Raw genomic sequence first — 27,249 nt, 5'->3', positions numbered from 1 at the left:
TTAATTGGAATTTCACTAAATGCAGCATGCATTCAGGAGAGAGAGAGAGAGAGAGAGAGAGAGAGAGAGAGAGAGAGAGAGAGAGAGAGAGAGAGAGTGAGAGTGAGAGAGAGAGAGAGAGAGAGAGAGAGAGAGAGAGAGAGAGAGAGAGAGAGAGAAGGGAGTCAGAGAGAGGGTGTGGGAGGAAAGTTATTTTCTGAGCATGGAGTCATTCCAAAGATATCATGAGCAGCAAATTAAACAATCCTTCAGCAAGAATTTTGACAAGAAAATTTCATTAGGGATTTAAATCTCCATGGAAGCTCAAGTTGCTGCATTAAGATATGAAAACTGTGCAAATATTGTTCCTTAGAATAATGTTTGCTGCAGGTCATTGAGTTTCAGTCAATGAAATTTAGAGTGATAAATGTCATATTGAAAATCACTGGAGGAAGGGGGCTTGAGGGAAGGAATGAATGAGCCCTGCAATTGGGAGCTCAGGCCCTGGAGTGATTTGGATTGGAAGGTAGATCCCAGTATTAATACAAGCTGTGTGACCTTGAGCAAGTTTATTTAACATGTCTGAGGCCTAATTTCCTCATTTACAAAATATGAGCAATTGCTAGTAACTCTCTGCTGGACTATGATCATGAGGGTTTTAATGAGGTAATCTAGGCAAAGCCCTTTAGCACAGTGCCTGGCACATGTAAATTCTAAACATATATGAGTGTGACTATGACACAGGAAGTGGGCTAATGTTTATCTGTCACTGACTTCGTGATACCAGCCTACCAGTATTATTACTGACATTAATGAGATAAAAATCCTGAGGCCTGGGCCAAGTAAACCTGCCGAGGTCACAAGGTCACAAAGGAGTATCTCCATCAGAATCATGCACATGCTTGTATATCCACATGTTTTTCTTCTTCACTAACCTGTGGGGGCCTCAGGGCTTAAATCTTGCTTGTGCACCTTTGTACTAACAGAATCTGACTGAGTAGATGGCTGTTGGTGGGCGCACAGAAAGTATTTGTGAAATGAAGTAATGATTGCATAAATAAATGGATACATACATGAATAGAAGATACAGCAGTTTTCCTTTAAACAGTATCTCAAGGACTCACCCATAGGCTTCTTAACGATTATTTATTTATTTATTCTTTCAAGGCATTCTAGCATTTTGATTCATATAATCATATGCCATTTTACAGAAAAGAGGAGAAAAAAATTTCATACACTTCCATAACCCAAATACTGAAAGTCCCATTTAAGCATTTTAGTGTGTGTGTGTGTGTTTTTTTTTTCCATCATTGTACCAAGGATGTTTTTTTTTTCTTGTAATTTTATATGAAAATAATTTTCTATCTTGCTATTTCACTTAATAAAAATATTTCATACAGCTCTTATTTTCATGATAACTTAATAGAACATGATAGATGTCCCATATAATGTTTCACTTAAATATAATCTTGCTGGTTTTTAGAATATGTCCATTTATCACCATTATGAATATTGTTGCACTAAATATTTTTATGTATATAAGACATAGGCTTTCAGGGTTAGTGTCTAATCATGGGATCATTTTTCTTTGAGGAATACACAGTCTTTATGGTGGGCCTCATCTTTGACCACTATAGTGATGGACTATGATATCCAGTTGGATGGCAAGAGTTTGATTATTGTTTAAAAGGGTTATTTTAACCATTTTGCACCATATGCAAGCCCTGCCTCAGTACACTGTACTTGATAGATATTTCACAGATATATAAGAAAAGAAAAAGGTAAGAAGGGAGGAGAGAAGAAAAGAAGTAAGGAAGAAAACAAGGAAAGAGGGAAAGCAGGAAGGAAGAAAGGGTTTGAGGAACAGAAGGAGAGAAGAGTAAATAGAGGAAAGAAAATAATAAAGGAAGAGAAATAAAGAAAAAATAGAAGAAAGGAAAGATAAGGGAAGAGAAAGGAAAAAAGGAAGAAAGAAAAATAAGGAAGGAAACTAATTAAATCCAACAGAGTGACAGAAAGAAAGAAAGAAATCAGCAAGCCCATTCTTTTATGTAAACTTTATGTCTCCAAATATACATCTCCAGTCACAACCATACTTTCCAGACATCTGCTTAGCATGTGGCCAAATCACAAGAGAAATAAGATACAACACACTCTAGTAACTGTGCCCTATTTGGGTAATTACCAGAGACCAGGGCCTCACATTTCAGAGAACAGAGAGAATCTGTGTCTAGCTTGGTTGCTAGCTTTTAGGCAACCTTCCCTTTCTTTTCACAAGAAGAGCTAAATTTGCAAAAGAAAGAGTAATTAATACAGTATAGTGGCTTACCTTGCCATGGTAAAACACAATCAAATTAAATTAATGAACAAACTTTCCCCTTAAAAAATTTTGCATTTTCCTGATGAAATGTAGCTAGAAGTTCAGGAACAAAATGAAAATATGTTTTTTAAAAAGATGTTGAAGGATGGCTAGACATATTCATTGTGCAGCAAAGTACACACTCACAGGTAGGGCAACCTGTCTGTTGTCAATACACTATATTTGGCTCAAGCTTGTGTTATGCATGTTTGGTGTTCAGAAAACCATAATGTTACCTTTATGACTTAGGAATCCCTGTCATTATCTTCACTGAATTAAATTGCTGATTCAATAAAGTTCTCTTTTCTTAGTAATAACTCAATTATAGCAGTCATTGAAAGGCCAGAAGATTATTCACAGATAGAGTAAAATTTTCACATTTGACCAAAATTAGGCCTATTGGTATGGGACATTACTTTTACTCCATATAGAAAAAGAAACTAATAGCTAGCAATATTTCTTATTGGGAAATTATTATATCTTCATTCATGAATAAAAAAAGAAGTCATTAGTGTAATAATCATTGATATGCAAATAGTGTTGCTAAAAATCGGTTTCTCACAGTTTGAAAACATGTTATATAATTTTATATGTATATTTTCATACTTCAATAAGATAAAAGGTTAATAGATTTAATATTATCACAAATTACCAACTAGAGGTTCATACTTTAATTTCTGTAGTTTCTATATATTTCTTTGGATAAATAGTAAGTCCTTTTATTTTTCAGTATTCTTGATTTCCTAATGGAATGGAAGTGGGCAGGGGATTCTGAAAGCTAGGGGAGCAGGATTTGATGAAGTTCCCAGAAGATATTAGTCAGCAGTGGAATTGAATCTGAAGATCAGGCCTTACCCAGAAGACCTGGACCTAGACTTAGTCCTGAGCAAGCTTTGAACGTTAACATCTGTCACCAGCTTCCACCCTTGGGAGCTTTCAGAGATGAGTGAATGCAATACTGCCTTCAGCTGAGTTAGCAACCATTGCTCAATGTAAGGGCTGCCTATATATTGTGTTAGAGAAGAAAAATGCTTGACCTACTTGGATCCGATAAGATGGAATCAGTTTTCGGCAGAAATTGATCACAACGGACTCCTTGGTAGCCTTCTTTGCACCTGAGAAGAAGGGATAAATAACAAACATATGCATGTGGTTGTGAAAGTTTCGAGATTTCAACAAGCAAAATAGCCACCAATTACATACAGTAAATACAGGTGAGAATGTAGCATTCATGCTTTTGTATAATTTGATTCAGTTTGTTTGCAACCGTATGCAGATTTTATAGTCTATTTCTGTGCAAAAAAAAACCCCACCAAAAACAAAAACAGCACTGCTTTACGTTTATAATTTCATTCATAATATCTAATGATCCAATTAAATAGCTTTTAAGATGCCCCTCATAACAGTTTCAATAATGGTTATCCTCATATTGTAATTCTGGATGCAGTTATATATACTTTCCTTTATGCAGCACACTGGGCTCTAAAATGCTGCAGGTGCCCTTTCAGAAGCATCATACTGCAAAGTGTCATTTTTGTAATAAAAAACATTTTCTTATGTAACTTATCAAACATTACCAGTAGATTTTGGCTAATGTTTATTTATTTTCTTTGTGTTTTATTAATTTAGTTCTTTTCTAATTTTTTATGTTTTACTTTTCTTTTTTTAAACTTAGCTATTCTTCAAGTTCTTGTTGCCTGATTGGCCAGAAATAGCGCTTATTTCAAATCTAGAAAGATTTCTATATGCAAAGTCTCTGTGCTTTTTCTTCAAATTCATGTTTTTCTCTTCTCATTTTCTCTTTTGCACTCAGTGGACCTGTGCAAAGTGCCTGCTTCCTACCAGGCATTGTACACGGCAACTTCTCTGAGGCAGACAGGCACAATTAGGAAGCGAGGAATTTGCCTGGAAGCACCTGCAATGAGGCTTGTCACCCAGCCCTGACAGTTTTCTGTGAGTCCTCCCACGGCTCACACAGGCAGGAATGCTAGGATGCCTGAGACAGCGTCACTGGCTCACCAGCTGGCAGTTCAAGGAACAAACACAGCGGAGGCAACCCCAACCCCCTGCTTCAGAACAGCCTCTGCAAGGGAGATGTGGCATTTAGTGCTGAGCTTGAAGCTTAATCTATATGCTTAAGTTAAGTGGGGAAATATCCATTGTTTTGTGGAATGAATCTGTCCTTCTTGGAGAGGAGGAAGTTATGCCGCTGGCATAAAACCAGATTTAGAAAAACAATCCTCTGGTTGTTAGAAATCTATGAAATTGGCAAAAAGAATTCAAAGGGACTGTGGTGTGAAAGACAGGAGCTGTGAATTCTTTCTCTAGAATATGTTTTGTTTTCTGAGTATAATAAACTATTAGATAAAGTCTATTGCAACTGGAGCAGCAACATTAAAAGGCACCAAGATAATTTTTCTACCTTTCATTGTGACTCAATTGGAACTCAGGTAATCGGCTTTCAGGTAATTGGCAGGCTCTATTTAGCACTTTTGTAAGCTTGGCACTCTGAAGTGTATTTGGCAATTTTCGTCATAGACCGAGGACAAAGACTTTTGATATGTGGATACCCAAGGTACCCAACAGGTTATTGAAAAAAAATTTTAAGCAGCCACATATTGTCATTACCTCTTTAAAAATTCATTTATTGTACTTGAAATGAAGCAGGTGTATCACTGGGTTTATAATGGTAAAAGTCAGAAAATATTTTAGACTAGAGGACATTTCCAATGGAAAATAAAAATCCTATTCTCCAGAAGCTGGCTTATTGCTATTTGTTTGTTTTTATTTAGAATGACTGAACCACGGTGTTTTAATTTTCATTTTCCCATGAGTTATGTGCTAGGTGTGTGCTATTGTGTGCATTTACTTTGGAAGGTTTTTATTTCTGACATATGTGGGAGATTTTCAGTACATTTTAGTATTTATAACTTCATTTAATATTAACTGAAGTCCTAGGGAGATAGCTACATTTAGGAGGAATTGTTTATTTTGTGTGTGTGTGTGTTTTGCTTTGCTTTTTAAGGGTCCTTCATAAGTTAAGATTCATTATCCCATTCGTGTGAAAAATCAAATAAGGAAAGATATTTTTAAATTTTCAAGTCTTAAACAAACTTTCCATGAGTTTGAACCCAGTCTGAAGTGTTCAGACCTCATGGGGTATCAGAAAAATTGCACAGTGAGTGCTTTTGTCTTGCTTCATATGCATGTGCTATAGATAATAAGATGTGATGATGCTGGAGCAGCCCACCCCAAGACAGAAGACCTACCAGAGGCTGTGTGACCACATGTGCAAGCCCCATCCTTGGTTAAAGAGGCAGTGTCTCTGCTAATTGGTGCTGGATTTTAAAATTAATAAATTAAAGTTTTCATTTAAAAATCACACATATGTAACCCTGATAAGTTCAGACCCACCCAAATGTAAGACAGAATGTAGTAAGCAGGTAATATCAACGAAATGCAGTAAACTTATGACAATATTAAGGACATAAAGCAAAGGAAAAAAAGTCTGAAGTTACACTTCTATTTCATAGATTGAGTTTTGGTGGAACTTCTGACAGTGTGATAAATAACACATCTTCTGAGAACTATCATTACATGTTTGTTTTGGTTTTGGAAATTTTTAGAGTTGCTCTCTATTTTAAGATTTTTGCTTTTTGAAAGATATGTGTATAAGAACAAGAGAAATCCATGTGAGAAAAAATGCTTTCTGTTTGTTCATCTTAATAAAGCATAACTTAATTTCATAAAATGTTAAAGTATATGTGTAACCTTTAATAGTAAATACATGTTTTTTTAAAAAGCACATATTTTACCAGGTCAATAGTCTATTATTTTTTATTATGCATTGCTTTCAAATCTCCACTCAATTTGACCTCCATTCCTTGAATTTCTTTGTGCCTGAGATGCTTTGAATCACAGAGATTTTATTAAAAATTACAATATTCCCTGGTGGTTTTTTTATAGGTAAATTTTGATTCTGCAACTGGATGGTCAAAGAGCAGGGAACAGCTTTTAGATAGAAAATATTATCAGCAATGAAGCAACTACAGAGCAAACACAGTCTCCAAAAACTAAGGGATTTTTCCTTGCAAAAAAAAAATATGTCTTAAATTTTGCGTTTATCAATTCTGGGATGAAGGAGTTGTCATTTTGGAAACCAGTAAGTCTTTGACAATGTTGCTTGTCTAGTTTGTTTCCAAATTGAAAAGGCAGTGAGGAAGAGCATAGGTGAGGAGACAATGTCCAAAGCAAGGTAGAGCAGGTGAGAGGTTGAAGAGAGAACTCTGGTGGGGTAACCTCAAATAAGGGAGATTGGCCTCTGGCAATGAAGTAGGGGAGAAGTGCTTGGGGATTCTGAGCCCTGCTTAAGTATCAGCAAAGTACCTTCTCTGCTGGTAAGCCACAGGGTCAAATCACAAACCAGTGCTCTCCCTTTCTACAGGAATAAGGCCAGCTGTGCAGTTTCAAATACAGACATCACTTTTTCTACTCTTTATATCCTATGACTTGGCCCTCACTTCCTTCCCACTTGTTCAGCAAGCCACTTCTTTAATTTATTTTCCCTCTTCTACATTGTCCCTAAGGAAAAGCCCAGCTTAAATGAAACATTATAAAAGGCAATGCTTGGGGAAAAGAGAAGTGAATAACACTGACAAAGATAAAAAAATACAAAATGTATTATTGTTGGCTATAATTTAATACTTATTTTATCAGTGTGGTAAAGCAGAAGTGGTCAATAAATCACCCAGACTAGATGTAGAGGACAGGAGAAGACTTTGAAAACAGTTGGATCATTTGCTGATGTTTCCATAAAAATTGACATCCTTTGGCCACCTAGATGTGATGACTGTGGCTATCAGCCCACAAAGCTAACTTCACACCATTCTCATCTCTTCTTTTACAATAATCAACGCTCAGCTTATTTCTTATAACCCATTTTCTGAATAACAACTAAATTAGAAGTAATAATATTAGTAACTTTGACTGAAAAATTAAAGAACTCTTACTTGTGACCAACAGCCTCCCTACATGTCCAGACTACTACTCAATTTATCCCTCTTCCTCCTATTAGGAAAACCAAACCAAACCAAACTAAAACAACACAAAAACTGTTCCAATGAAGAAACTGTATTTCCTCTTAGTCCATATCTATTGCTTTCCTGGTCATTTACTCATTAATGGAAGGCATTATCATTGTTTCACTTTCTTCTTCTCCATTTCCACTCTGACTTCATTGTCAGGGTGCTGATTATCCACATGGATGGCCCAGGCAACACATGGTCCCTTAGCACATGTCTTCCTCATCTATATCATGATTAACAGTGTTGAATGTATAGTCTTGCTATTCTGCTTGGTATTTGCATGGATGTACTTTAGACAAATCATTTAATATCCCTGTTCCCCTGTTTCAACCAAATAAAATGTGAATAATACCAGAAAAAAGAAAAATGGACAATCAGAACTGTTTGATATTACATACATGCATTTTGGCCATTTTTATACTTAGAGGCCTTCTATCTATCACACCTGCAAAGATGCATTTATATAATTTACAGGGAGAAATGTATGAAGGATAGAAAAATATTCAAATGTTTGCCTCAATTTCTGTGTAGTTCCTGGTCTCTGCATATACTTTGGAGAAAGTATACAAACTTCCTTTTTGGAAACTGGATTTTATATGTAAAATTTAAACTAGCAGAAATCAATTAACTTCAAAAGAAAGACAGTGGCAATGTTACAGTAAAGTAGACATTTTGTCAGTGATATACAAGTCTGCCAATTTTAAGGGGCCTATTAAACGTTAATTTGAAAAACAAACAGTCCCTCCAGGTATTCTTCTCTATGCCCTGCCAATTCTCCCCAGCATCAGTGTCAGTCCTCGGATGGGAAAAATGGAAAGATCATCAGGCATTTAAACCTCACATTTTATAGGCAGGCTGGTTTGGGACATTGCCTGGTTTTAAATTCAGAATTGGCTGCTTACTAGTGGCTTAGCCTTCCTGTGCCTTCCTTTCTTCATCTGTAAAATGGAGATGATAATTGTACCTTGCTCCTAGAATTACATTTAGGAAAAATTGCCATGATGCTCTGGGTCATGGTAAGCACTCAATAAATGTTAGTTTCAGTTTTTCATATTTGAATTTGAAATCATCTCAGCTTTTCAACTGAGTAAATGGAGGTTCAGGAAGATTAAGTATCTTATCCTAAAATTACACAGCCAGTATTTGAATAGATGAAAACTCAACTGAGTTGACCTTAAAGCCCTTGCTTAATCTGTGGCAGTTTCTGACATTCTTCACGGAAATTCAGTAGTCACATAAATCATCGTACACCTAGCAAACTCTCCCAAGATTAGTACTTGAAAATATGGCCCAAATGTTATGAAGTGTAGGCATGATTTATGGTAAGAATTAAATACCTAGATGTGTAAGTTATTACCCAATCTCAAAATATTCTTAAGCAAACCGCATCACAGAGTAATCATTGATTTAAAGGCAAATTTCCTCAGCTTCATATTAATTATGAAGGTAATCAGCAACTGTGGATGGGAAGACTCTCTAGGAATACTAGTATTGAAGAATAAAAATGATATTTCTAGATTTCAGACTGTTCTCAGTTTAAAAACAGAAACAAAACAAACAAAAACACAGAGAATAAAGTTTCGGCAAGGCAAATGAACTGCCCAGACTTGAAGAGACTGGGAGTTCAGAAACAAGAATTCCAAAGCAGATTGCCATCTAAACGAAGCTATGTGCTGGGTAGACTAGAAACATTTCTAGCTAAGGATCTTCAGCCCAGAGTTACTGACTCACAAGTTATTAGTGGTTAGAATAAATTCCTTTCCCTGCCACTCACTGCTGAAGCTGAGATCTAGGTTTGACTATAGAGAATATTGTGACATGATTAAAGTGTAAGCTTTCTTTGACTGAATTTAAAATGTAATTAAATGGTCGTATTTAAAACAAACACTAATTAAGACAGCAAGATGTTTAAGTTAACCAACTGGAATTCGTCGTCGTCGTCGGCAGCCGTCCGTCTTGAGAGACGATGGTGTAGCTTCTTAAGAGTCTGAAGCTACAGAGCCTGGGCAGGGTGATATGGAGGGTCTGCTGTTGCCCATGCAGCAGACCCCCCCTCTCTTCGCAGCTGAAGGGTCCAAGGGAAAGACGGAGTCAATACAGCTTGGCTTCAGGTGCGCCGCAGGAGTTGCCGGTGTTGACTACAACGTCAAACCGCCTTAGGGACTCCGGCTCCGGATTTTCTGTCGGGGTTTACTCCCCTAGCCTTTCCCCTGAAGAGGTATGCCGCAAGGCAGCGGAGGTTTTTTGGAGTCAGAGTTTTCCTTCTCTGAACCAACTGGAATTAAAATTGCCTATAGAACGGTTGTAGGTATAGCGTTTCCAAAATCCTTTCAACTATAAATGGAAGAATTTGGAATTGGATTATTTTAAATTATAGGGTAACAGCTGCTTTCAAACTCAGGAAGGTTCTCCAGTGGGGTATCGTTAGCTTTCAAATATATCACAAATTCCATGGGGGAGGCAACTGTTCCTTATAATGTCACTCATCTTACAACTCTGATGTTTCATGCTAATGAAGTTGTGTCTACAATATTAAGAAAAAGTAGAAATTTATTTATTTTTTAAATTCCCCTTGAGCAAAGTATGAATTCAAAGTAGATAAAGGCCAATTGGTGCATTCTAAGACTGCTATTGTTACCATAGATAGTCAGAGGGGCAGGCTGCATGGGGACTGTACAGAGCACACAGGCACGCCAGCATCTAGTGGTGCCCTGCGCACTCCAATCGGCTCCTCCGGATATGTGGCACCGAGTTTAGAGTCAGGAGGTGGACTAAAGGCTTCTGCATCTCCAGGCTTCCTGAAGGCATCCTACAGCCCTCCCATCTTCACTGACCCTAATACCATAGACAGGTAGTTTCAGGGAGTCTCCCCTACTGACCAAGATGTCACAGGGGTTGATTACACTGAGTGTGTCAACACCAGAAAGATGAATGGATAGGGCCCAAGAATGCAAAAAGCCAGCAAGATAATCAGATAGAAAAAGACCCCACCTCTCCCTATCCCTATAAGAACCATGGGCTTGAGCATAAAGGCAAATGATCTTTGACACAGGAGTCCACCATTCTCCCAGGTTGTGGCACCTGAATAAGCCTCTTTCTTTTTGCACCAGCACGTCTCATGAGTTTGACTTTCCTTGCATCAGGCTGCCAAACCTGCTTTTCTTTCTTTAAACTATAATTTCAGAAGTGAATTTGAAAGCATCTACTCAAATATAGGGGGCATGTTACATTCTGATACTATTTGAGTGGTAAAGACAGAAAGGAAAAGAATGACTACAAGTCTGAGAAGTTAAAAGAATATGACAAATGTGTGTTTACTCAACAAGTTCTTTTCAACCATGTATAGAGTATCAGGGACTTGTATCCAACCACCACCCACATAAGTTGGTCAATTTTAGCACCAGAGAGACAGCAGCCCATTCATATAAAGTCATTTTACTCTCATATACAGAACATTTGCTTTTGGAGAACCAATAGTTGATGAACTCTCATGTTAGTATGAATAAATGTTTTACCTTTAAGAGATTTCTGCCCAATTTGGTCAAGAGATTCACCTCAGCCTTGCCTTACCACCTCATTAACAAACTTAAAACACATAACATGGCATGAAGGTATTACACAGCTTAGAATGCATAGCAATATTATACAGAACAGCTATGTGGGCTGAAAAGCCATTTTCTCTAATTTAGCTTTGATTTTACTATATCTAAATTTTTTTTAAATCTCTTTTTATGCTAAGAAGATAAATAGAGAAATAATTCATTGGCCTTCTTGAACAAAGACTTTATAATTTCAATATCACATGAAGTAGTAATATAATAATTACCCTTATCAAGAACAAAAGGATTGAGGAGTAAAACTGACAGGTGGAGGACGGATAGAGTTTTGCTTTCTCAATCAATTCAAACAGATTGAGAAAATGCTGATTACTAATTTACTAGTATATACAAAACCTATTATGAAAAGCATGAGAGACTAAACAAACAATCCAAAAGACCAATGAAACTAGGAGCTGGTTCTTCGAAAAAATAAACAAAATAGACAAGCCTCTAGCCAGGCTCATCAAGAAAAAAAGAGAGAGGACCCAAATAAACAAAATCAGAACCGAAGAAAAGGAGAAATCACGACTGATACCACAGAAATACAAACGATAGTAAGAAATTACTACAAACAACTGTATGGCAAGAAATTTGACAACCTAGAAGATATGGACAAATTTCTAGAAACACATAACCTTCCAAAACTGAATCAAAAAGTAGAAAGTCTCAACAGACCAATAACAAAGAAGGAAATTGAAACAGTAATCAAAAATCTCCCTGCACACAAAAGACCTGGACCGGATGGCTTCACGGGCAAATTTTACAAAACATTTAGGGAAGAACTAACTCCTACCCTCCTCAAACTATTCCAAAAAATCCAAGAAGAGGAAAAAAATCCCAAACTCTTTCTATGAAGCCAGTATTACCGTCATTCCAAAACCAGGTCAAGACACAACAAAGAAAAAAAAATTACAGGCCAATATCACTGATGAAAATAGATGCCAAAATCCTCAATAAAATATTGGCAAATCGGATCCAGCAATACATCAAAAAGATCATTCACCACGATCAAGTGGGATTCATCCCAGGGATGCAAAGATGGTTTAATATTTGTGAATCAATAAATATAATACACCACCTGAACAAAATGAAAGACAAAAATCACACGATCATATCAAGAGATGCTGAAAAAGCATTTGATAAAGTACAACACCCATTTATGATGAAAACACTCAGCAAAATGGGAATAGAGGGCGCATACCTAACATAATTAAGGCTATATATGAGAAACCTGAAGCCAACATCACACTCAATGGACAAAAACTGAAAGCATTCCCCCTGAAATCAGGAACAAGACAAGGCTGTTTGCTCTCTCCACTCCTATTCAACATAGTGTTGGAAGTCCTAGCCACAGCAATCAGACAAGAAAAAGAAATAAAGGCATCCAAATTGGGAAAGAAGAAATAAAACTATCATTATATGCAGATGACATGATAATATACCTAGGAAACCCTATAAACTCCACTAAAAGACTACTTGATATAATAAGTGAATTTGGCAAAATACAAGGGTACAAAATAAATATACAAAAATCTAAGGCATTTCAGTACACCAACAATAAAATATCAGGGACAGAGACAAAAAAAGAAAATACCATTTACTATAGCAACAAGAAAAATAAAGTACCTAGGAGTAAACTTAAACAAAGAAATAAAAGACCTGTACTCTGAAAATTATGTAACATTGAAGAAAGAAATTAAGGAAGATACAAATGAATGGAAGCAAATATTATGTTCTTGGATGGGAAGAATCAACATCACCAAAATGGCCATACTACCCAAAACAATTTACAGATTCAATGCAATTTCTATTAAAATACCAATGACATATTTCACAGACCTAGAATAAATACTCCAAAAATTCATATGGTACCAAAAAAGACCTTGAAGAGCAAAAGCAATCTTGATACAGAAGAACACAGCAGGAGGAATCACTACACCAGATATCAAACAATACTACAAAGCCACTGTGATCAAAACAGTCTGGTACTGGCATAAGAACAGACATATAGATCAGTGGAACAGAATAGAGAGTCCAGAAATAAACCCAGGCCTCTATGATCAACGAATATTTGATAAAGGAGGAGAGAACATAAAATGGATTGAGAAGAGCCTCTTTAACAAATGGTGCTGGGAGAAGTGGACAGGGACGTGCAAAAAAATCAAACTAGACCACCAACTTACACCACAAATGAGAATAAACTCAAGATGGATCAAAGACTTAAATGTAAGCCATGACACCATAAAAGTCCTACAGAAAAACATAGGCAAGGAAATTTCAGATATCCCACATAACAATATCTTCATGGATACATCTCCTAAGGCAAGAGAAATAAAGGAAAAAATAAACAAATGGTACTACATCAAACTAAAGAGTTTCTGCTCTGCAAAAGAAAACATCAGCAACATGAAGAGGAAACCAACCATATGGGAAAACATATTTGCCAATGACATTACAGGCAGGGGACTGATCTCCAAAATATATAAAGAGCTGATACGACTCAACATCAAGAAAACAAACAACCCAATTAAAAAATGGGCAAGGGACCTGAACAAACACTTCTCCGAAGAGAACATACAGAAGGTCCATAGACACATGAAAAAATGCTCAACATCATTAGCCATCAGGGAGATGCAAATAAAAACCACAATGAGATACCATTTTACACCAGTCAGAATGGCCATCATCAACAAATCAGCAAACAACAAGTGCAGGCGAGGATGTGGAGAAACAGGAACCCTTCTGCAGTGCTGGTGGGAATGCAGACTGGAGCACCGCTATGAAAAACAGTATGGAATTACCTCAAAAAACTAAAAATGGAACTGCCTTTTGAACCAGCGATTCACTGCTATTATTGTACCCGAAAAATTCTAAAACCCTAATTCAAAACAACTTATGCACTCCTATGTTCATTGCAGCAGTGTTTACAATAGCTAAGTGCTGGAAACAACCTAAGTGCTCACCTGTAGATGATTGGATCAAAAAACTGTGGTACATTTACACAATGGAATACTATGTAGCAGAAAGAAAGAAGGAACTCCTGCCATTTGCAATAACTTGGATGGAACTAGAGAGAATTATGCTTAGTGAAATAAGCCAGGCAAATAAAGAAAAATATCATATGATATCACCTAATACAGGAAACTAACAGACAACACAAACAAACGAACTAAATAGGACAAAGAGCAGAATAGCAGTCAACAGGGAGGAGGGGGGAGGGAAAGAAGGAGGATAAGTAAGGGAAGTTTCTAGTCAAAGAACGTGTATAAATACCTCATGGACATGGACAATGGGGAGGGATATGATTGTGGGAGAAGGGGTGGGCTGTGTGGGGGTGAGAAATGGGGGAAAAATGAGACAACTGTAATTGAAAAACAAAACAAACAAACAAAAAAGTATTTATTTACCTGAAATTCAAATCTAACTGGGTGTTCTCTATTTTATTTTTTATATCTGGCAATCATATTTATATGGTAGAAAAAAATCTGAATAGTCAGAGAATAATCATCAATAAGTACACCTAGTCTAAAGTTAATATGTAATATTTTTGTCATAATCATATCCTGGTTTGATAACTTTAGCAACCTGTTGTTTTAAGGATAAGGAGCCTGGGCACATTATATTTACTGTTGACACCTGACCAATGTAGGGGTCAGGTTTACCAACCCCAAGACTTAACTATAACTGTCCCTCAATATCCAAGGGGATTTGTTCTAGGATACTAAAATCCATGGATGCTCAAGTCCCTTACATAAAATGGTGTAGAACAATGCATACAACCAAGTCAGCTCTTCACATAAAAAAAAAAAAAAAAATACTGTTTCTGATCTCTGTTTGGTTGAATCTGAGGATGTGAAGTTCAGATATGGAGAGAAGACTGTATATTTATTTTTTAAAAAACTGCACATCTAATAAACACAAGCAGTTCAAACCTATGTTGTTCCAGAATCAGGTGTAATTCTATCAACCATAGCAGGGATGCAAGGCGCTAACAGAGTCTGAAAGGGGAAAATATGAATTTAAACAGCTAGCTCTTCAATGGTCATAGTGTTAAAAGACTACTTCAAGAATGTGGTGAAGATCAAATGAAGTTGCTCTTTGTAAATGTTAGGTGCTGATTTGTGCCTTGGTTGTTTGGATCACTAGCTACTACTCTGCATAAATTCTGAATACACTGTTAGATCACACAAGCCAGCAGCCCAAGGAAGAACAAAGGAATAAAGTGGACCTATTCTTTCTGCTTCATTCTGCATGTCAATTTACTCAGGATAATTTTAATATGGAGGGATTCACATGCTATTGAATATGAAAAACAATAAACACAGATGTGCGACATGGGGCAATTATGAAATAGGAGATAAAACACAGGAAGGGACTCTTCTGGAAAACTGTGATGTCCTTTCTGGAATTCACTGTTCTCAGAGGAGAGAATGCAGGAGTATGATACAAACAAGAGATCAAAGAGGTCAGCCTTGTTCCCTGCCTGGGTAATTCCCTGAAGCAAAGCAATACTCAGCTTGATAAGAAAGAGTGAAAAGAAAATAAATCTCAGTGATAAACCTTATTTAAAAGGCATCTTTCTGATTGGCATTATAAAGGAGAAAGGGAGCTCATTAGCAAAGGAACTGATAAAATCACTCACAGCAGGCTTCAAAAACAAGTGGCAATAATTAGTGTCTCTCTAAGAAAGAGGGCAAAATATCCACACAGTGTCATTCACAAATCCAGCTGCAGACATCACAGACCAAGCTGTAAAAAATCTTCAGCTTTTGATTTAATTATTTGAAGAAAGCAAAAATGAGGCTTTTACAGTTTACACTATGATCCTTCTACAAAACATGATTTTTTTTTAAATAGCCATTTTAGAAACCCCCAGAGTTTGCTGAACTCTTATTCAACAGCATAATTTTCCCTGCTTCTCCCAGGATATTGTACAATCAACTAACAGGGTGCAGCATTTCCTTCAGCTAAAGGAAATGGGCAGCTTTGATCAGAATTCACAATAATATTCTCCCTTGTGTGATAAATGATTTACTGCTGAGGATAAATGGATATAATCTTTCATTATGTATGACATTCATCAGCAACAAGGAAGCTGTGGACTGAATGGAAAGTGATTTCGTATTAAAAGCCTCATGCAATTCAGACTGAGATGAAAGTGAGGTCTTGCCTTGGAAAAAAAAAAGTGGCACTGGCTTATAGGTTTAAATGGATGTTCAGTCAAATACAATTATTACTCCAAAGTTGAAAATCTGTTAGGAGAAAACTGGGGAATTATGTGACTAGATAAACTTCAATTCTGCACAAAAGCTCTGTTCCTTAACCATACTATTCTACTTCCTTAAATGTGTTATTAAGACCAACTTTGATAACTGAGAATAGTGATAGTACCAGGTAGGGAGGAAAAAGAAGTGGTGGGGTGTGGTGTAAGTGACTTAAATTCCCATTATAGAAAGTCAATGCACCATAACTAAAGTAGATAATTCAAGAAATAGAGGTTTAATGTGTTATTTAGAGACATGAAGTTAACAACCAGAAAAATGACTAAAGAAAATGATTTAATAAGCTTGCCCCAATGTTTGTGAGGGACTGCAAGTTGGAAGAGTTGCTGGTGGTAGTGGTGGTGGGGGTTGGTGCAGGAAGATAATACCAAGGCTGATGGCTTTTCATTTTAAGCACATTTGTATTTTTAATTTATTTTTAAATAATTGTACTTAGGTAATAAGCAGTTTAAGTACAGCAAATCATTTAATTTTAAAAATGATTCAAGTTCTTTGCTTCATTGACTCTTTATGACCCAGTTATAATATTGTTACTGGCAGTATTTAACTAGGAAAGAGAGCAAAGGGAAGGATATACATGCTTGCTAGCCAGGAAGCTTCAGCTTTATACTGTAGAATATTACAACATTTCTCCATCAAGAGGAATTAACAAACCCCTCTCATCCTCTCATACCAGATTGGAGGTGGGACCAGGGGAAGGCAGGCACACGTGCAATAGAAATTAAAATGGTACAGAGGGAGGTGCTGGACCATAGAGGACTGTCAGTCTAGTCTGGAGAAAAAAAAAAAAAAGATTGATTGGGAGGTAGACCCATCCAAAGTGTGTGAAAGTTTGGAAAGTTAATTGGTTATTTTGAGAAATCACCTTGTCTGTTCCACATGCACACACCTGTTCTTTCCATGGCCTCCAAGTGGGAACCTGAATGACAAAGCATAGCAATGAACTACAGTGCAGCTGGAAATACATGCTAAGCTAGCTGGATGCTGGACTGAACTGTATTTTGATATGAAGTATAAATTCTGGGTAGTAGCTTTTTTCCTGGCCCTAACAAAGACATCATTGTATTTTTTTCATGGTGAGAAGGACAGAAATGGGACATTGGGAAGTCAGGAGGGGAACCCACTTATTTTTACATCATCAATAAACTATAACATAGAGTCACATCCTTGCATGTAGGCCTCAGGAAATACTTTTTCCTTTTGATACGGTAAGAACCTCACTACCACCAGTAACATATAGGTTTTCACTGGTAATAATATCACATCTTCATTTGATTTTCAGTAATAGCAATTCCCCAATACAATACTATATCTTAGGGGAAAAAAAGATTTAACACAAAAGACAGTGTGAAAAAAATGAGTAAGACGAGCCACAAACTGGGAGAAAATAGTTGTAAAAGACACATGAAAATGGCCTGTTATCCAAAATATACAAAGAACTCTTAACATTCAACAGTAAGAAAACAAACCACACAATTAAAAAATGGGCTCAAGACCTCACACAAACACCCCGACAAAAAAGATATAGGGATGGGAAATAAACATATAAAAAGATGCTCTACATTGTTTTTCATCAGGAAAATGCAAATTAAAACAACAATATGCCACTACACATCCATTAGAATTACCAAAATCCAGAGCAATGGTAAAACAGAATGTTGGCAAAGATGTGGACAACCGAAGTGCTCATTCATTGGTGGTAGAAATGCAAAACAGTAAAGCCACTTTGGAAGACAGTTTGGCAGTTTTTTGCAAAACTAAACATACCCTTATTATATAATCCAGCAAGTGTGCTCCTTCCTATTCACCCAAAAGGACTGAACACCATGTCCATGCAACAACCTGCACAGGGATGCTTAGAGTCTCTTGCTTCTAATTGCCTCAATTTGGAGCAAACCAAGTTGGCCTTCAGGAGATAAATGGATAAGTAAACTGTGGTATATTCAGACAATGGAATATTATTCAGTGCTAACAAGAAATAAGCCATCAAGCCATAAGAAAAACATGGAAGAAATTTAAATGCATATTACTAAGTAACAAGTAACAAGAGCCCTGGCTGGTTTGGCTCAGTGGATTGAGCGTCAGCCTGCGAGCTAAGTGTCGCTGGTTCGATCTTCCAGTCAGGGCACATCAGAGAAGGAAAACTCTGACTCCAAAAAACCTCCGCTGCCTTGCGGCATACCTCTTCAGGGGAAAGGCTAAGGGAGTAAACCCCGACAGAAAATCCGGAGCCGGAGTCCCTAAGGCGGTTTGACGTTGTAGTCAACACCGGCAACTCCTGCGGCGCACCTGAAGCCAAGCTGTATTGACTTCGTCTTTCCCTTGGACCCTTCAGCTGCGAAGAGAGGGGGGGTCTGCTGCATGGGCAACAGCAGACCCTCCATGTCACCCTGCCCAGGCTCTGTAGCTTCAGCTTCACTGGAGAGGACACTCCAGCGTCATCGCAAGATGTCGATTCGACACGGGAGGAGACAGATGCCGTGTCACTCCCGAGTCGGACTGCACAGCCATTCTCGGCGGTGCAGATAGACTCTTAAGAAGCTACACCATCGTCTCTCAAGACGGACAGCTGCCAACGGAAGTAACAAGTCTTCACACTGTATGATTCTAACTGCGTGACACTATGGAAAAAGCAAAAATAATGGAGACACTAAAAAGATAATTATTTGCCAAGGGTTGGATGTGCGAGATGAATAGTAAGAGCACAGAAGATTTTGGGGGCACTGAAAAATACTCTGTGATGCTATAATGATGGACATATGTTATTGTACATTTATCCAAACCAACAGAACATACAACACAAAGAGCGAACTCTAATATCAACTACGGACTCTGGATGATTAAGTTGTGCCAATGTAGGTCCATCAATACAACAGATGTACCAACATACCATCTGGTGGGAGTTTTGTTAATGGGAAGGTTGTCCCTGGGTTCGGCAGGGAGCATACAGGATATCTCTGTACCTTCCCCTCAATTTTGCTGTTAATCTAAAACTGCTCTGAAAGTAAAATTTTAATAAAAATATACACAGAATAACACAATGGAACCAGATGTAAGTTTAGATTTAGACCCAAATATAAATATTTTCTTATACTGCAGAATGGTGGAGTTAGAAGGAGTCATAAAGAAAATTTATTACAACGACTTCATTTTGTGGAGGATAATGTTATAAAACAAAGCTGGGACACTTGAAGGTCATAAAGGTTAAAACAAGGATTAAAGTCCTTGAATTCTGTTTCTAGACCCAGAGCTTTTTTTCCTATTTCACATTTTCTCCTAAATCTACCTTCCACTCCTCATGCCAAAATTTTCTGAATCTTTCCAGTGAAAGCACATGTATTGCCGGAGATTAATCAGCATGATTCGACTGGCTAGAGTTCTGGTAGCCAAACAAAGTCAAAAAGAGGTGGCAATATCAGTTTCACTAGATTGGACAAGATTAGATAATGAAACAAATTCTAAACAAGATGGTCATAGGAAACTGGAAATAACACACCAGAGAATAGTTAAAAACGGGTGAGCTAGAAGAGACATGTAAGGGAATATTCTTTCCAACAGTGATATGGATATGATTCTTGACCTTTAAGTAAAACAAAAGAAAATTCAAACTGGTACAAATTGACAAAAATTAAGCAGATATTCATGGACAGTAAGTTCAAAATAGAATTCAAAGAAATTATTTAACTGAAATGTTTGACAAGTTGAAATGGAAATGCAGAAGTGAGCAGTGACTTGAAATCAATAAAACATGATGATTATTTTGTAAAAGGAAAAAAAGAGAAACAGAAAGATTGATTCAGTTAATCAAGTTATGGGTGATATATTTGATATTCCTATGTGTTTTCTACCTGAGATAAATCAACGAGAAAGTGCTATCAGAAACTACTTCTACATCTTGTAGTGTAATAGATGAAGAGAGATATAACTCTTCAAGGACCTCCTTGTCTCAAGCGCATGGAAAGCATGTGTAAAAACTTGGATTTGATTTCAAGTTAAACTGACATTGGTGATCATGTTTATTTCTCTGTCCTTTGTTCTTGACCATTCCAATAGTCTATAGTGTAATGTATGCTTTCTAAGTGTTCATTTCATTGTTAACAATATTTTGAGGAAGAGGAAGACTATCCTTTTATACTTATTGCACAGATAAAGATAAAAGTGAAAATAAGAGTTTATGTATTCACAATTATATAATGGCATAACTTAATTAATCTATAAAAGCCTAAAAATACAGTGATACTTACTATGGCTTTGGATTCAATATTATGTTATATTCTAACATTTCAATTCATATACCAATTCTAAATTAAATATGCAGTATTGAGGAGAAAGAGGTGGTATATCTGGAAACAGAAAACTTGTTAAATATTCAAAATGAGGAAATTCAATAGACAATTGATAACAAAGGTAAAGAAAAGGCAAAAAGCTAAAGAGAGGATAATAAGGTAACATAGGAATTAACAACAGCATGAAATCATATTTACCTCTAGGCTGATAGGACAAAAGGAGAAGTCTGAGTAAAGGAAATGAGGGTAAATCCAGGGGGGTCTATCAGACAGAAACTGGAACCCTAAATTAAACAAGTCACTGTGAGAAAGAAACCAAAATCCAGAGAGAACAGAAAGCAGACTCACATACACACAGTGCTTCTTACTAGCCATTTCCACTGACAAGGCATTGATCAAGAGAATCTGGGAAATGGGGTCTCCTGAGATACAGAATAGAACCAAAGAAAGGGTATAAATCTAAGAACAAAAACTAAGGGATCAGCAGGGCTGGTCATGCATGCTACGCATTCTATACAGGACACAGTAAATTTTATCTCTATATATCTCTATCTATATAACATAAACACTCATGCACGTTTTTATAACACCAGCAGCACAAGTCCCTTTTCCCCAATATTTCTAGATGATAGAGGCCTTAACAAACTTATTAAAAAACTATAATAGTAAGACTTTGCATAAGTCTTCATTGAGCATCTTCACTAATCCTTCCAATTCTTACTCACCTCTACCACAGACACTTACAGGCACATAACTGTACATGCACATGCACATGCACAGGCACAAACACACACTCACACCTGCTCACAGCACCTCAGAGGAAGTAACTTATTCCTCTGGGCACTCATTTCCTCCTTTGCTAACAGGGCTAATCGCCCTGGCCTGGTACACAAGAGAGCTGTGCCTACTAATTACTTAAAGCTCATAAACGCTTTTGAAGATGAAGAGCTCTAGTTTTCTCAATCTGTTCCTTGGCTTCAAATAAAATAGCTACATTATACAAAAGTTTCTGGGGGATTCATTACCAAATCTCTATCTAAAAAAAGTTGCACCACAATTACAACCTTAATGACCTACTCTAAAACTTCCCAAGGCTACAACATAATTAATCTATTTTATAATTAGTACTTTAAAAAATCATTTGTCAGAATTCAATAAGATGTGACTGGAGCTCCTAGAATTCATCAACATTATTTGATATATGAAAGGAAGAAGTCATATTTATCAAATGCCTACAATTTTTCAGGTACTGTGCTAGACGTTTTACATACTTATATATGTAATTATCTATATATTCTAACCAGTACTGCTAAGTCAGCATTACTTTATTTGTGGTTTTAAAGGTAAAAACTAGAAATTTGTAATGATTTAAGTAATTTGATCAAGTCACAAAGCTAGTGAGGTTTGAAGTTGTGATTTGTGTCCAGGACTTTTTGTCCATTACACTTCATCCAAAATGACAATGAAGAAGCAATGATGCTTTTAGTTACTAATCATCATGATTGATAAGCGACACTCTAAAGGAAAGATCTTGATGAAAAAGAGAAATGTAAACAACAAAAATATATTGACTTTACCATGGAGCCACCATGCCAGAGGCACTGCCTCACATGTCTTATACATCAAATCTTCAGAATGTTAAAATAGGGCAAAATAACCTTTACACTGGGTGTAAGCATTATTATGTCCCAAAGAGCTGTTTGCAAATATAACAAGTAATCAGTTATTATGACTTCTGGACTGATGACTACCAGACTGAAAATTAAAAACACTGTTTAGAATTAACATTACTATATTATGTTATCTGTACCAATAGAAATGCCTTCCTTCCATGATGTAATTATCCCTGTTCACTTTCTCAAAAGTACTCATTGTCTTTGTTTCCTAACTGAAACATTATTTGGACTTCTGCCTGAATTAATGATTCTCTAGTAGCTATTCTTTTTAAAAATTTAATTTTTATTGTATTGTTTTTCCATTACAATTTAGTCCCCTTATACCCACCTCTCCCCAGCAGTCACCACACTGTTGTCCGTGTCCATGAGTCCTTTTTCTATTTTGTTCAATCCCTCCCCCCCAACCTCTCTCACCAATAGCTGTCATCCATTCTCTGTCTATGAGTTGATCACAAATGACACTTGTTTTCTTTTTACTTTGAAATTAAAAAAGAATTAACATGTATATCTCGCTTAAAAAGCTATGATTACTGTTCAGTATGATTTTATTTGCATATATACATAATAGAAATGTGTGGTTTAGAATCACATCTCAGATGGACCAAAATGTTTCTAAAAATCAAACTTACTCAATTTCAATACATATGCACATTTTAAGGTCATAGATAGTATCTATCTATATACTTAATTTTGATTATTGCAACGCTCATGTTTGATTTCTTAGTAAATAATTTTTAGAGGACTTGGTGTTAATTTTAGCCCATATTAACCAATGAAAAAACAAGTAAAAGACTATTAATAATTTAAAACATGTCACTCCATAGTAATAAATTTATCTTATTCATTAAGTACAAAATATTTTTCTCAATAAAAATGTTTTTTAAGCATATTTTCCTTACTGTTTCATACATTTGAGAAGCTATACTCTAGTAATCAAAGCATTTGAATCCTCTGTTACAGAATAAGTTATTCTGCAGTGTGGTACACCAGTTTTTCTTTATGAATTCTTTAAATAATATACAAATATCTTTTCAATCAGTGATAATCAGTTTCCACCCTAATTTGCATCTCATGATGTTATTTTGAAAGAGCATGGACTATTAGAGTCTCTAGGCTTGTAATTTTATCTTAATAACTTTTAAAATAATTATTAAGTTCCTGTCCTGAAATTAATGAGAACTTCATTTTCATTTGGACAAAGAAAAGTTAATTTTATCAGGTGTCACTGAAGCTGGCTTCAATTTTAGTTATTATCAGCAAAATACTTTGTGTCCTCTATGTCTATACACCTCTCTTATAGGTACTTCTACAGGGTGAAAATCACCTAAAAAGGCATGTGTTCTGAGACTCAGTACCGGTGCTTTTGCAAAGAAAACTGTAAGTGATATTTCTTTCTTTCTTTCTCTCACTTTCTCTGGTTATTGTCTGCCTCAACAGATTTGAATATCTCTATAGAATATGTGTGTGTGTATACTTAATTCTATCTTTATTTACAAATATACTTTAACATTGAAATATTTAAAATGTTCTCTATTCACCTATTTACCTTAGAGTCTTCCTGAAGTCCTTTTCTGTATCATTATCCTGCCAATTATGTTCTAGTATTATATCTAAAGAATTACATTTATACCAAAACAATCAAGTTTACTTTGTGTATTTACATTTTAATCTACAGGGACATTGTACCTCATTCATGTCAAATATTTAGTATATTTTTAAAAAGTAGTAACATTACCTGAATATTTGGCATATCAATGGCAATTAAATATGTATTTTATACATATTATCTTTAAGTCTTTCCTCTGTGATATTGCCAATTTGATTCCCATTTATTAGTTGAAGAAACTGAAGATCACATGCTTAATTATGTATATGGAAATAACAGCTAGAAACAGCAAGGATAAAATGTATCACTGTGGAAGGTAATGCATTTTTGTTACCCTTACACTCAAGCAGAGGTGTGATGGCAACTTGTTAAGGATGCAACTGAAGAACTGAAATTCACATTCAGTTCCTTTTGGATTTACTTATTGTTTTTCTATTACAGTTGTCCCACTTTTTTCCTCATTGCTCCCCCCAACCTAGCCCACCTCTTCTGCCAAAGTCAATCCCCATCCCATTGTCAATGTCCATCAGTCATTTATACTAGTTTCTTGACTAGACCCTTCCCTCTCCCCCTCTTCCCTGGTAACTGTTAGTCTGTTCCTTGTTTACATGCCTCTGGTTCAATTTTTCTCTTTTGTTTGTGTTGTTCATTAGTTTCTGTATTAGGTGACATCATATGGTATTTGTTTTTCATTGACTGGATTATTTTGCTAAGCATAATTCTCTCTAGTTTCATTCATGTTGTTGCAAATGGTGGAAGTTTCTTCTTTGTTTTTGCTGCATAGTACTCCATTGTGTAAATGTACCAGGGCTTTTTGATCCACTCATGTATAGATGGGCACTTAGGCTGTTTCCAGTACTTGGCTATCATAAATAGTGCTGCTATGGACACAGGGGTGCATAAATTCTTTTGAATTGGGGCTTCAGGATTCTTTGGGTATAATCCTAGCAATGGAATTGCTGGTTCAAAAGGCAGTTCCAAATGTAGTTTTCTGAGGAAATTTCTGTTTTCCATAGTGGCTGCACCAGTCTGCAATCCCACCAACAGTGCAGTAGGGTTCCCTTTTCTCCACATCCTCGCAAGGACTTGTTTGTTGATTTGTTGATAATGGCCATTCTGACTGGTGTAAAGTGGTATCTCATTGTGGTTTTTATTTGCATTTCTCTGATGGTTAGTGATGCTGAGGATTCTTTCATATGCCTATGAACCCTCTATATGTATGTCCTCTTTGGAGAAGTCTTTGTTTAGGTCCCTTGCCCATTTTTTAATTGGGTTGTCTGTCTTCTTGGTATTGGGACATGTAAGTTCTTTATATATTTTGGAGATGAATCTCTTGTCTGAGGTATCATTGGCAAATATATTTTCCCATACGGTTTGTTCCCTTTTCATCTTGCTGATGTTTTCTTTAACTGAACAGAAACTCTTTAGTTGAATGTAGTCCCATTTGTTTATTCTTTCCTTTATTTCCCTTGCCTTTGGAGATATATCGGGGAAAATATTGCTACGTGGCATATCTGAAATTTTTCTGCCTATGTTTTCCTCTGGGACTTTTATGGTGTCATGGGTTACATTGAAGTCTTAGATTCATCTTCAGTTTATTCTGGTGTACTGTGTAAGTTGGTGGTCTGGTTTCATTTTTTTGCACATATCTGTCCAGTTCTCACAGAACTATTTGTTGAAGAGGCTCTTTTCACTCCATTTTATGTTTCTTCCCCATTTGTCAAATATTAGTTGACCATGTAGATCTGGATTTGTTTCTGGGCTCTCTATTCTGTTCCATTGATCTATATGTCTGTTCTCATGCCAATACCACACTGTTTTAATTACAGTGGCTTTGTAGTATAGTTTGACATCAGGTACTGTGATCCCTCCTACTGTGTTCTTCTGTCTCAAGATTGCTGTGGTCATTTGGGGTCTTTTTGGTTCCATATAAAGTTTTGAAGTATTTGTTCTAGGTCTGTAAAATATGTTGTTGGTATTTTAATAGGGATTGCACTGAATCTATAAATTGCTTTGGGTAGTATGGACATTTTAATGATGTTGATTTTTCCCATCCAAGAACATGGTATATGCTTCCATTTATTTGTATCTTCCTTAATTTCTTTGTTCAGTGTACATAATTTTCTGAGTACAGGTCCGTTACCTCCTTGTTTAAGTTTATTCCTAGGTACTTTATTTTTCTTCTTGCTATAGTAAATGAGATATTTTTTATATTTTCTATCTCTGATATTTTATTGTTGGTGTACAGAAATGCCTTTGATTTCTGAATATTGACTTTGTACCTTACAATTTTGCCAAATACACTCATTATGTGCGGTAGTTTTTTGGTGGAATCTATAGGTTTTCTATGTACACTATCATGTCATCTGCAAATAATAACAGTTTTACTTCTTCTTTTCCAATTTTATTTCTTTTTCTTGTCTGATCGCTGTGGCTAGAACTTCTAAGACTATGTTGAATAAAGTGGAGAGAGTGAATATTTTTGTCCTATTCCTGATCTTAGGGAAAATGCTTTCAGTTTTTGCCCGTTGAGTATGATGTTGGCTGCAGGTTTCTTGTATATGGCCTTATTATGTTGAGGTATGCTCCCTCTATTCCCATTTTGCTGAGCGTTTTCATCATAAATGAGTGTTCTACTTTATCAAATGCTTTTTCAGCATCTATGGATATGATCATGTAATTTTTGTCTTTCATTGTGTTTATGCGGTGTATTACATTTATTGATTTGTGAACATTAAACTATCCTTGCATCCCTGGGATGATTCCCACTTGATCATGGTGTGTGATCTTTTTAATGTGTTGCTGGATCCAGTATGACAATATTTTGTTGAGGATTTTAACATTTATCTTCATCTGCAATATTGGCCTGTAGTTATCTTTCTTTGTTGTGTCTCAACCTAGTTTATAAATTAGGTAATATGGGCTTTATAGAAAGAGTTTGGGAGTCTTCCCACATCTTCGATTTTTTGGAATATTTTGAAATTGATAGGCATTAGTTCTTCCCTAAATGTTTTGTAATATTCACCTGTGAAGGCATCTGGTCCTGACATTTTGTGTGCCGGGAGCTTTTTGATTAGTAGTTCAATTTCATTACTTGTTATTGGTCTATCCAGACTTTCTGCTGCTTCTTAATTCAGTTTTGGAAGATTATGTTTCCAGAAATTTTTCTATTTAATCTAGGTTGTCTAATTTCTTGTCGTACAGTTGCTTGTAGTAATTTCTTACAGTCCTTTGTATTTATGTGGTATCGGTTGTGACTTCTCTTCTTTCGTTTCTGATTTTGTTTATTTGGGTCATCTCTCTTTTTTTCTTGAGGAGCCTGGCTAAAGTCTGACGACTTTGTTCATTTTTTCAAAGAACCAGCTCCTGGTTTTATTG

The 27,249-nt window shown here is 36.2% G+C and overlaps 1 protein-coding gene across 1 annotated transcript in view; it reads right to left on the bottom strand.

The window, feature by feature from the left end:
- The window catches only part of NRG3 (neuregulin 3), a 675,183-nt gene that overhangs the window by 293,566 nt on the left and 354,368 nt on the right, over positions 1-27,249 (bottom strand). The window contains exon 3 of the mRNA XM_090279417.1: positions 3,380-3,453. Coding sequence (XP_090135543.1) covers positions 3,380-3,453 — 74 coding nt within the window. The remainder of the gene's footprint in view (positions 1-3,379; positions 3,454-27,249) is intronic.

Source organism: Furipterus horrens, unplaced genomic scaffold, assembly GCF_987537825.1.
Source record: "Furipterus horrens unplaced genomic scaffold, mFurHor1.1.pri manual_scaffold_5, whole genome shotgun sequence".
Taxonomy (NCBI): Eukaryota; Metazoa; Chordata; class Mammalia; order Chiroptera; family Furipteridae; genus Furipterus; species Furipterus horrens.
This window is presented reverse-complemented; position numbering and strand designations above follow the sequence as displayed.